The 12,119-nt window shown below is 43.9% G+C and overlaps 1 protein-coding gene across 1 annotated transcript in view; it reads left to right on the forward strand.

Annotated features, from left to right (window-relative positions):
- The first annotated feature begins 6,614 nt into the window (after window positions 1-6,614).
- MAP1S (microtubule associated protein 1S) overlaps window positions 6,615-12,119 on the forward strand; it is a 41,101-nt gene continuing 35,596 nt past the window's right edge. The window contains exon 1 of the mRNA XM_089667258.1: window positions 6,615-6,791. Within this exon, the coding sequence (XP_089523384.1) occupies window positions 6,677-6,791 (115 nt within the window). The 5' untranslated portion in view covers window positions 6,615-6,676. The remainder of the gene's footprint in view (window positions 6,792-12,119) is intronic.

Consider the following 12,119-nt stretch of genomic DNA (forward strand, 5'->3'; position numbering starts at 1 on the left):
AGCTCCTCCTTTACATCACCCCCCTTCACCCCTTTCACAGTAGTGTTCTCACACTTCATTGACATCAACCCCCCCTAACAATACTGTCCTCTGCCCCCTTCACTGCAGAGTACTCTGCCCCTTTTTACATCATTCCCCCACATTACTGTCTCAGCCCCCCCGTGTTACTGTCCTCAGCCCCCACATCACTGTCCTCAGCCCCCCACGTTATTGTCACCCCCAACATTTCAATTCTCAGTCCCTCCCACTTTAATGTCCTCAGCCCCCACACACCACAGTCCTTAGCCCCCCACATTCAGTCCTCAGACCCCTTCACACTAATGTCCTTAGCCCCTTTAACTTTGCTCCCCCCACTGTCCTATCTTACACAGACAGTGATTGATTGCTAGGGCTGCCCTTCATCCTAGCAACCAATCACCTGCTTGTTAACCTCGGGCAGCTCCCACCATCCATCCAGAACTGTCCTGCCTCCCGCTGTCAGCTCTGTGAGGATGAACATTAGACAGCTGGGGGAAGAAAAGGCTCCTAAATGACAGGACTGCATGGGTTCGGATGGGACAGTGACTCCGTACGCATCCGAACCCCGGTCCGCCATTTAGTGATGCTTGTGATAGACCAACACAAAGTGGCACAGAATTGTGAAGTGGAAGGAAAATGATAAATGGGTTTCAAAATGTTTTACAAATATGTGAAAAGTGTATTCAGCCCCCTGGAGTCAATACACTGTAGAACCACCTTTCATTGCAATTACAGCTGCAAGTCTTTTTGGGGATGTGTCTACTAGCTTTGCACATCTAGAGAGTGACATTTTTGCCCATTCTTCTTCGCAAAATAGCTCAAGCTCCATTAGATTGGATGCAGAGTGTCTGTGAACAGCAATTTTCAAGTCTTGCCACAGATTCTCAATTGGATTTAGGTCTGGACTTTGACTGAGCCATTCTAACACATAGTTACATAGTCTGGCTGATAAAAGACAAAAGTCCATCCAATTCAACCATAGAAAAAAAAAGGTTATAATCCTATACCCACAGTTGATCCAGAGGAAGGCAAAAAAAATGTATATGCTTTGATCTAAACCATTCCATTGTAGCTCTGGCTGTATGTTCAGGGTCGTTGTCCTGCTGGAAGGTGAACCTCCATCCCAGTCAAGTCTTTTGCAGACTCTAACAGGTATTCTTCTAAGATTGCCCTGTATTTGGCTCCATCCATCTTCCCATCAACTGTGACCAACTTCCCCGTCCCTGCTGAAGAAAACCATCCACACAACATGGTGCTGCCCAGGGCCAGTGCTTCCACTAGGCAAACTAGGCAGCCGCCTAGGGCACACTGCCACATAGGGCAGCACTTTCTCTGTGTGGGACGTCACCACGTCATGAATGAGCATTCAGTCAAGGGGAGGGGCAGCAGAGGAGAGGAAGAAGGGACAAAGGAAGATGCTGGGTGTCTGGGGCCAGTGTAGGAGCTGAGCTGCCACTCCTTCCAGTGTTCCTCTCAGACTCAGTCCCTTACTGCAAGCCAGCTGGCAGCTGCTGATCACTGTGGAGTTCCAGCCCTTCTCTTCTCATTCATTAGCAGACACAGAGCAGCGTCTGCAGAGGAGGGTAATGTCTGACTCTGATGTCTCGTATCCATGTGAGTGTGACCCGGCTGGCTGGCCAACCATCACATGTGCAATGTATCAGTGAGTGATGACATCACCATGATCCCCCAGCCTGCTGATCTGTGTCAGTGTTGGTGTGTTGTGTCAGGTCTGTCACTGTGTGGGATCGTTCAGTCCAGGTGTTCTCTGTGTGTGTGTGTGGGCTGGGCTGCCTACTGTCTGCCCCCATTGCCTGGAGAATTCCAGCCTGGGATCTGTCAGAGTGTGGATCCATTATCCTCCACTCACTGCAACTGTCACCCTGCCACTGCCTGCCACAGACACAGCCCGTCCATGACACTGATTTTGTCATTATTTTGGTGCTGGTGGCATCTTATGGAACTTATTTTTTACAAATTAAAAGAAATTTAGCAGTTTCTTGTTTTGTTGATTTAATATTCTCTACTGGTTTTAACATTTTTTTTATTATTTTTTTTTTTGGGGGGGGGAGGGCTCAATTAGCTGGTCTTGCCTAGGGCGCAAAATAGTCTAGCACTGGTCCTGATGCTGCCACCACCATGTTTCATGGTGGGGATGGTGTGTTCAGAGTGATGTGCAGTGTTAGTTTCTGGCACACATAGTGTTTTGCTTTTAGGACAAAAAGTTCAGTTTTGGTCTCATCTGACCAGAGCACCTTCTTCCACATGTTTGCTGTGTCCCCCACATGGCTTCTCACAAACTGCAAACAGAACTTCTTATGGCTTTCTTTCAACAATGGCTTTCTACTTGCCACTCTTCCATAAAGGCCAGATTTGTGGAATAAACAACTAATAGTTGTCCTGTGGACAGATTCTCCCACCTGAGCTGTGGATCTCTGCAGCTCCTCAAGACTTACCATGGGCCTCTTGGCTGCTTCTCTGATTAATGCACTCCTTGCCCGGCCTCTCAGTTTAGGTGGATGGCCATGTCTTGGTAGGTTCGCAGTTGTGCCATACTCTTTCCATTTTCGGATGATGGATTGAACAGTGCTTCATGAGACGTTCAAAGCTTGTGATGTTTTATTATAACCTAACCCTGCTTTAACCTTCTCCACAACTTTATCCCTGACCTGTCTGGTGTGTTCATTGGCCTTCATGATGCTGTTTGTTCCCTAATGTTCTCTAACAAACCTCTGAGGGCTTCACAGAACAGCTATTTATACTGAGATTAAATTACACACAGGTGGACTCTATTTACTAATTAGGTGACTTCTGAAGGCAATTGGTTCCACTAGATTTTACTTATGGGTATCAGAGTAAAGGGGGCTGAATACAAATGCACACCACACTTTTCAAATATTTATTTGTAAAACATTTAGCAAACCATTTACCAATTTCCTTCCACTTCTTGTTGGTCTATCACATAAAATCCCAGTAAAATACATTTACGTTTTTGGTTGTAACATGACAAAATGTGGAAAATTTCAAGGGGTATGAATACTTTTTCATGGCACTGTAATACAGCATAGGAAGCCTCTACAGTGGTGACAGCGTGCTGCTGGAAGGCTTGGTTTTTATGTAAGCTTTACATAATTTGCTAGGATGCGAAGCACACTAGCACATTATGTCTTTACCTTGCAAGGGATTTTTTTTTTAACCGCTTGCCCGCCACCCTATGGTATAAGTATTGCTACAGGGTGGCAGGGCTGTGCTAAATCACATATATATATGTGATTTGCATTTCCAGGTAGGGCCAGCTGTTGGCGGCTAGGGATGTCAATCACTGGGTCCCGGCCGGAGATTTCCCCCTGGCACCTGGCAATTGCCGTTTAAAGCTGACAGGGACAGACCTGTGTGTGTCTCTCCTGCCAGCAAGGACATGCTGCTTTGTATTTCTCTACACAGCACATACACACAGTTAACCCTTTGATTTCCCCAGATGTTAACCCCTTCCCGCCCAGTGTCATTAGTACAGTGTCGCTGCTTTTTATTAGCACTGATCACTGTATTAGTGTCACTGAGGATGTCAGTGACAGTTTCCCCCAGTGTCAAAATGCCCGCCGCAGTCCTACTATAAGTCGCTGATCACCGCCATTACTAGTATAAATAATATTAAAATTCCAGTATATATACCGCCATTTGTAGATGCTATAACTTCCACAAAAACCAATTAATTTACACATATTGGGATTTTTTTTCAGCAAAGACATGGAGCAGAATACATTTTGACCTAAATGTATGACAAAATTAGATTTTTTTACATTTGTTTACTGGATATGTTCTATAGAAAAAAGTCAAAAATATTGTTTTTTTTTTCAAAATTGTCCTTTTGTTTTTTTTTTGTTTATTGCGCAAAAAAGAAAAAAACGCACAGGAGAGCAAATACCACCGAAAGAAAGCTCTATTTGTGGGAAAAAGGGACATAAATTTATGTACAGCATTGCATGACCGCGCAATTGTCAGTTGAAGTAAAGCAGCGCCGTATTGCAAAAAATGGCCTGGGCAGGAAGGGGGGTAAATCCTCTGGAGGGCAAGTGGTTAATGGACGTGGTTAACTTCCCAACCACCCAATATCAGAACTACTGCTACAGGGCTGAGCAAAATCACGTATATATACAGCTGATTTTGCATTTCTGGGTAGGGGGTGTGCATGCTGCCCTACCCACGCCATCATTGCTAGTTACAGTAATGCAGTGCCGTATCGCAAAAAATGATCTGGTGAGGAAGGGGGGTATATCCTCTGGAGGACAAGCGGTCAATGCACGCTGTTAACTACCGCTTCCTGACCACCCTATCGCAGAGCTACTGCTACAGGGCTGCGCAAAATCACACACATATATATATATATATAAAGACCTGGCAACCTACCCTGCGCAAAATCACACACACACACACATATACAGTGGGGATCGAACGTTTGGGCACCCCAGCTAAAAATTTGTATTAATGTGCATAAAGAAGCCAAGGAAAGATGGAAAAATCTCCAAAAGGCATCAAATTACAGATTAGACATTCTTATAATATGTCAACAAAAGTTAGATTTTATTTCCATCATTTACACTTTCAAAATAACAGAAAACAAAAATATGGCATCTGCAAAAGTTTGGGCACCCTGCAGAGTTAATATCTTGTACTGCCCCCTTTGGCAAGTATCACAGCTTGTAAACGCTTTTTCTAGCCAGCCAAGAGTCTTTCAATTCTTGTTTGAGGTATCTTTGCCCATTCTTCCTTACAAAAGTCTTCCAGTTCTTTGAGATTTCTGGGCTGTCTGTCACGCACTGCTCTTTTAAGGTCTATCCATAGATTTTCAATTATGTTGAGGTCAGGAGATTGTGAAGGCCATGGCAAAACCTTAAATTTAAGCCTCTTGATGTAATCCCCCGTGGATTTCGAGGTGTGTTTAGGATCATTATCCATTTGTAGAAGCCATCCTCTCTTTAACTTCTGCTTTGTCACAGATGGCATCAAGTTACCATCCAAAATTTGCTGAAATTTTATTGAATCCATTTTTCCTTCTACTCCTGAGATGTTCCCTGTGCCACTGGCTGCAACACAACCCCAAAGCATGATTGATCCAACCCCATGCTTAACAGTTGGACAGAGGTTCTTTTCATTAAATTCTGTGCCCCTTCTTCTCCAAACGTACCTTTGCTCATTCCGGCCAAAAAGTTCAATTTTAACCTCATCGGTCCACAGAACTTGTTTCCAAAATGCATCAGGCTTGTCTATATGTTCATTTGCAAAGTTCAAACGATGATTTTTGTGGTGAGGACGTAGAAGAGGTTTTCTTCTGATGACTCTTCCATGAAGACCATATTTGTACAAGTATCTCTTTATAGTGGAATAGTGTACCACAACTCCAGTGTCTGCCAGATCTTTCTGGAGGGATCGTGCAGTCAAACGTGGGTTTTGAATTGTTTTTCTCACAATCCTGCGAGCTGTTCTGTCTGATATTTTTCTTGGTCTTCCAGATCTTGCTTTAACTTCCACTGTTCCTGATGACTGCCATTTCTTAATTACATTCCGAACAGAGGATATTGACATCTGAAAACGCTTTGCTATCTTCTTATAGCCTTCTCCAGCTTTGTGAGCGTCAACTATTTTCAGTTTCAGTTTTCTAGACAACTGCTTAGAAGAACCCATGGTGCTGATTGTTGGGGCAAGGTCAGATGAGTCTGGGCATTTAAAACCTTTGAGATTGACATAACCTGGTCTTCCCAGATGATGATTGAGAACAATCCATGACACTGGCAGGTCTCAGCTTGGCAAAGGGGGCAGTGCATGCTATAAATTCTGCAGGGTGCCAAAACTTTTGCAGACGCCATTTTTTTGTTTTCTGTTATTTTGAAAGTGTAAATGATGGAAATAAAATCTAACTTTTGTTGACATATTATAAGAATGTCTAATCTGTAATTTGATGCCTTTTGGAGATTTTTCCATCTTTCCTTGGCTTCTTTATGCACATTAATACAAATTTTTTGCTGGGGTGCCCAAACTTTCTATCCCCACTGTATATATATATATATAAAGACCTGGCAACCCACCCTGTAAAATAATTGCTAAGAGAATTCATGGAAAAAGTCGCTTACGAGTGACGGTCCATGCAATCGCCAAGGGTCGGATACGACCGAATGGATATATATATATATATATATATATATGACTTTACATTTCTGGGTAGGGGGTGAGTGCACTGCCCTACCCACGCCATCATTGCCAGTTACCGTATTGCAATAAATGGCCTGGTCAGGAAGGGGGTAAATCCTCTGGAGGACAAGTGGTCAATGGACACGGTTAACTACCGCTGTAAAAACGAACTGTTTTTTTGATTGAAAAATATAACGAACTGTTGCTATGGTAGAACACGGCGGGAAGATGACTACTGCTATAAGGACCTGCAATGCTAGAAGCCAAGGTCGTCATTCCTCAGACACGGCCACCTAAGTCCCGCCCCGTTTGGTCAACAGACTAGACGGCTCAAGGCCGGCCTTAGCCAGATCAGGGGGCGTGTCTTCGGTCTGTGTGGGCGTCGCCCGATGCCTCTGTGGGTGTGTTCCGGTTCCTGGACCCCGCTGACTTATTCTCCGTGCTTGCTGTGCGTGTTGATGTCACATGCAAGATGGCGGTGACTCGGGCGGGTCCCGGGCCACAGGGCTGCTACGGGCTGGTGCTGTGCGGGGAGATCAGCCGGGGAGCCGGTTTAGTGAAGCGGGCGGTGAGCGAGCTGAAAAGAGGTGAGACGGCTCGGGGTGGAGCTGGGTGTGACCGCCGGGGATGTGCACATAACTGTCTGCCTTGTGGATGGATGGGGCTCCTGTGCTGCTGCCTGCACCTCTTGGTCACCATCGGTCTACAGTGGGTGCTTGTGATGATGGAGGCTTAGAGGCGCTGTATGTGCTCGGGGAGGCAAGGCAGGGGTTAATGCAATCTAGGCTGCAGTGCAGACGTTGGGGGATTTGCTAAGATTCAGCATAGCAACCAATCAGCTTTTAGCTCCAGCTTGTTCTGTTAGGCTTGGGAAATGAAAGTTCGAAGTGGATTGGTTCCTGTGCACAGCTGCTCCAGACTTCAATTCCTCCCATTCTTGTGTTTGTTGTCATCACCCTACCCACACAGCACAGTCCTGAAGTTTGTATAGCAGCATGTAGTGTTTGTCTTTGCACTCATCACTGCAGGCTGCTACATGGGCTTTCCTGAGGTCATGTTAGGTTGCTAGCGTGTGTTCTATACTCGTGTGTGGCCAACGCGTGACGTGCCTTTTTACCTATATGTGAGCACTGGAATATTAATAAATGGCTGTCAGATTGGTCTCCAGTTTACCAAAAAATAAAAGCCATAGCCCTTGTCCACAGACAGATTTTTTTTTTCTTTTTAATCAGTAGGCTGATTTCCAATCCCCCCCCCCACCCCAAAAAAAAGAAAAAAACAGACTCTCATGTATTCCCCACCCCAATCACACAAAGGAGATGGATGGGGGAATCCTCCTAGCTGTGCTATTCTGACAGTGAGGACTCCTGTCAGTATCTGCTTGCTGATCTGCTGTGGTACATTAACTGCAACAGGCCGGCTTGTAGGGGAACCACAACAAACCTGTATGTCGCAGCTGTCTTCCAGGTCCACTCGTGCATGCATGTGCAGACCTGGAAAACTGTGCTGTCATTCGCTGCAGCACAAGACGATCGTCAGGTCCCAGCCAATGATATATGGCCGGGATCCACTGATCGCCTGAGGAAATGAATGGCAGACGAGAGCCCGTATTGGTGAATAACCAATCCTCCACTCAAAGCATTTTGTCTCCATGTTAATGGGGACTTTTTGACCAGTCCTCCATTTTTTGTTTAAATAAAGTCCCTCAGTTTGGATCCTTCGTCAATCATAATGTCTGCTGACCCGAAAATTAAAAAAGGCTCCCGTCATCTGACAGCTCTGCCGCTTGACATTCTTAAATAACAGAGGGTGGCACCACCATTTGATGTCACCAGGTGCGTCTTGTTTTTTTACACTACACTTCCCCTCAGGAATACCCCAACTCATCAGGAATACCCCAACTCAGTCACATGGGGGGGGCTGGGATCTAGGGGGCCCCCTAAATAAAGAGGGCTTCCAGACTCCCTTGTCCAGACCCACACAACCACTGGCCAGTCTTGTGAGAAAGAGGCCCTTGCTCCCCTGCCCTAAACACCCCCTCCCCCCCTATGTTGAGGGCATGTAGCCTGGTATTGCTTGGGGGGGCGAAGGGTCGCTTGTGCCCCCCCCAACCTGCTGGGCTGCATGCTCAGATAAGGGTATGGAATTTGGGGGGGGACGGGACATTTTTTCATTTTTTGGCATGGGAGTTCCCATCAACATCCATACCAGACCACAAGGGCTTGGTAAGGATTGCGGGGGAGGGACCCCACACCATATTTTTTTTTTTTCCTCCATTTTCAATTGCCGGCAACTCTGCTGACAGCTGATGACTCATTGGTTAAGGATGTGGCGGCTGCCTGCTCCTTAACAACCATGATAGTTGCTGGTTAAGGACGCTGGGGGCCACCCACTCCTTAATGACCAGTACATGCCACAGGCCTCGACCACTACTTAACCACTTGGCAACCGCGCTATAGCTGAAGGCTACAGCATGGTTGTCCAGTTCTGGGAGGGCATCATATGATGTCCTCCCAGAGCTCGCCCTCCCACGCGCACCCAGTGATCTGTGTCCTACGGACACAGCTGATCACATGATGTGGTAAAAAGCCAATCACAACGGCCTTTTACCACGTGATCAGCTGTGTCCAATGACACAGCAGATCACCGGGTAAATGCAGTTGCTGATTATCGACTGCACTTTCCTCATGCTGTCAGTGTGAGGAAAGTACTGCTGATAACCGGCAATTGTCAGAAAATGGATCGGCTCTGATGCTCAGTGCCCACCTGTGCTGCCCAGCAGTGCCACCCACCTGTGCTGCCCGTCAGTGCCGCCTATTAGTGCAGAAGCATCAGTGTCGCCTATCAGTGCTGCCCCATCAATGCACATCAGTGAAGGAGAAAAATTACCTGTTTTGCAAAATCTTATAATAAAAACAAAGAAACTTTTTTTTTTTTTTTCTTATGTTTTTTGCTTTTTTTTTTGTTTATAGCATTTTGTGTGGGGGGAAAAAAATGATAATCATTTCATATAGGTACAATGTTGCATGACTGCAATTGTCATTCAAAATGCAACCGTGCTGAAAGCTGAAAATTGGCCTGGGAAGGAAGGTATAAGTGCCCAGTAGGCAAGTGGTTAATTACCGCATGTATTTATTTTCCTTCTGTGAATTGAGTTTCCGGTCTTTTTATGCAGTGTTTACAGAGCATTTTTGATACTTGCGGTAAATACCGCTTACTAGCAATAGTGAATTGACATTTTCAGTATTGCATGCAATATGTGGTCACGTGACCGACATAATGTATGTGACAACCTTTAGTGAATTGTCCCCATTGTGTGTTCTATCTGTCTGGAGTTCTGTCTTTAAATGGTAATTTGTTACACAGCATTTCTGCCTGGAGTATGGCTTGTAAAACAGGTAGGCACAGACACACAATTCTATATATCCACTAACTTGCTCATTACCAGCCCTCTCGGCTTTTGGAGATTAAAACCCCAAACATAAAATATTTGTAGTTTTCTTTCAAACAGTTTGCCTTTAGTAACAATGCAAAAGTTTGTTATCTTTTAATATATTGCCAGTTGAGCCTCCCTGTCAGCTGCTGTCTTCTTGGCACTTCACATGTTTTTCAAACTTGTTCCCAAAGAAGCTAGGACAAAAGTTGTGATTATATTCTGGCATCAGCTGTGAAAGGCCTGTTCTGAAAACATAGCCTAAAGGAAAAATAATGAAATCTGTGCTATGGCTGGTATAAAATGTGAAGTCTTAATCCCATGCCTGCTAACACAGCTAGCTATTATTGTCACTGTGGTTTTTTTTTTTTTTTTTTTTTTTTTAATCTTTTTTCCAAATATAACTAAATTTAGAGAGATGTTTTGTTTTTAGGAGCTTGAGGAAAAAAACTGCATGTCCCAAAAGAGAAGAAATACTAGAGTTGTTTGTGGGTTTTTTTTTTTTTTTCGGTTTTGTTTTTGTTTGTTTTTTTTCCACAGGGTGTGCCTACTAATGGTATACCATAGACACTAAGTGGATGTAAACTCTTAAAAAAATAAGACTCAGAGAGCGCTCAACATAAAGCAGCTACGCACCATAAAGGAAACTATAAAACCTTCAAAAAGACATAAAAGAATATAAGTGCAGCGCTAAAATATAAATAGTCCTGATAGGTATATACCATATAACTCTTGCATAAAATTACAGTCCGTTATAAATTATATAAAGAGCTCAAGGTGACTTCAATATTCCCAAATTCATTACGTTCTAAGATTCAGTGAGAGGCAGGATATGGATAAAAAGCGCACTCACTGGATGCGTAAAGGTATTGCACAGTATATAAATAAATTGAGGTCTGCCAGGGGATCCTCTCAGGATGCAATTGGAGTTAGCCCAGGATGAATGGATATCATCAGGGTGGAAATTCAACCGGAGGTCCACTTTAAGGACACGGGTGCAGCCTCTTCAGTATAATGGGGAAGTCACCAGGGGGAGCTCTGGGGGATTTAAATGCTCAGTGCAGAGCAAATATGGAAATACTCATAGTGTAGTATTTTCACAATATTTAATGTAGGATTGTAAAATCAAATGAATATCCTCATACATGGAACGTACTTTGTGCCAAGATACTAGATCGCAGTAGCAATAGATTATGCAGCTAAAAGGCTGCTGTGAGCACTGACCAGCTGGTGTAAACTCTTAACTGACCTTTTTTGCTAAAACACTGCATAATGTGATGGACATGCACATAGTGGGTATGGAAACGAATCTCCCCCCCCCCCCCCCTTTAAAATCATTTTGTTGCTTTGAAGCCTGAAACAAAGACAGGCACAATTTTTGTTTTTATCCGACTGTATTTACTCAGTGCAACTTATAACACCCAAGTGATATAACACTGACATGTCAGAAAAAAAAAAAATCAATATCTGAGTTGGTGAGTTGGAAAAAGGGTCACCCCCTTGTCAGTATTTTGTTTAACCACTTTGTAATTTCGTCACAGCCTATTGTCTGTTGGGATATGTCTCTACTAACTGTGCTCATCTAGACTTTGCAATATTTGGCCGCTCTTCTTTGCAGAACTGCTGAAGTTTAGTTACATTTGATGGGGACTGTGTGTGGACTGCAGTCTTCAAGTCATTCCACAGATTTTCAATGGGGTTTAAGTCTGGGCTCTGACTAGGCAATGTAAAGACATCAACTTTTTCTTCTTCAACCACTGTGTGGTCATTTTTTGCTGTGTGCTTTGGGTCATTGTCATGTTTGAGGTAAACCTTCCAATCCATTTTTCCTTCTATCCTGACAAGTGCTTCAGTCCCTGCTGCAGAGAAACACCCCCGTAACAGGTGGTTACCACCTCCATGCTTTGCTGTGTTGGATTTCCACCAGACATACCGTTTTAGTGTTGAGGCCAAACAAATCAATTTTAGTCTCATCTGACCATAACACCTTTTTAAGGTGTGTTTTGTGACTGCATGCGGCCTTTCTTGAGTAGTGTTTTTTTCTTTTTCTTTTTTTTTTTTTTTTCCTTGCAATTCTCCCATACAAGCCACATTTGTGGAGAATTTGTGATATTGTTGTCACATGCACACATGACAACTCTTGGTCAAAAATTCCTGCAGCTGCTTCAGAGTTGCTGTAGGCCTCTTGGTAGCCTCTCTGACCAGTTTCCTCCTGACTTTCTTTTACAAAGAATTTTATTATAGAATAGGAAACAGCAGAGAATCAGTCAAGAACACATGCAATGACCAGCAGGAATATAACATACAAAAGATTCGATGGATAATACAGAATATGTACTGATGAGAAAACATGAAAATAAACTGCGTACATAAGTGCCGTACAGAAAGAAAAGGCACTAAATTTCAAAAATGATAGACATTTAGAGACTAATAACATAAACTCTCAGGAAAAATTGTTGCAGAATCAACATACAGAATGCAA

This window comes from Staurois parvus, unplaced genomic scaffold (genome assembly GCF_062004578.1).
Source record: "Staurois parvus isolate SC_StPar_1 unplaced genomic scaffold, SC_StPar_1.0 ptg000053l, whole genome shotgun sequence".
Lineage (NCBI taxonomy): Eukaryota > Metazoa > Chordata > Amphibia > Anura > Ranidae > Staurois > Staurois parvus.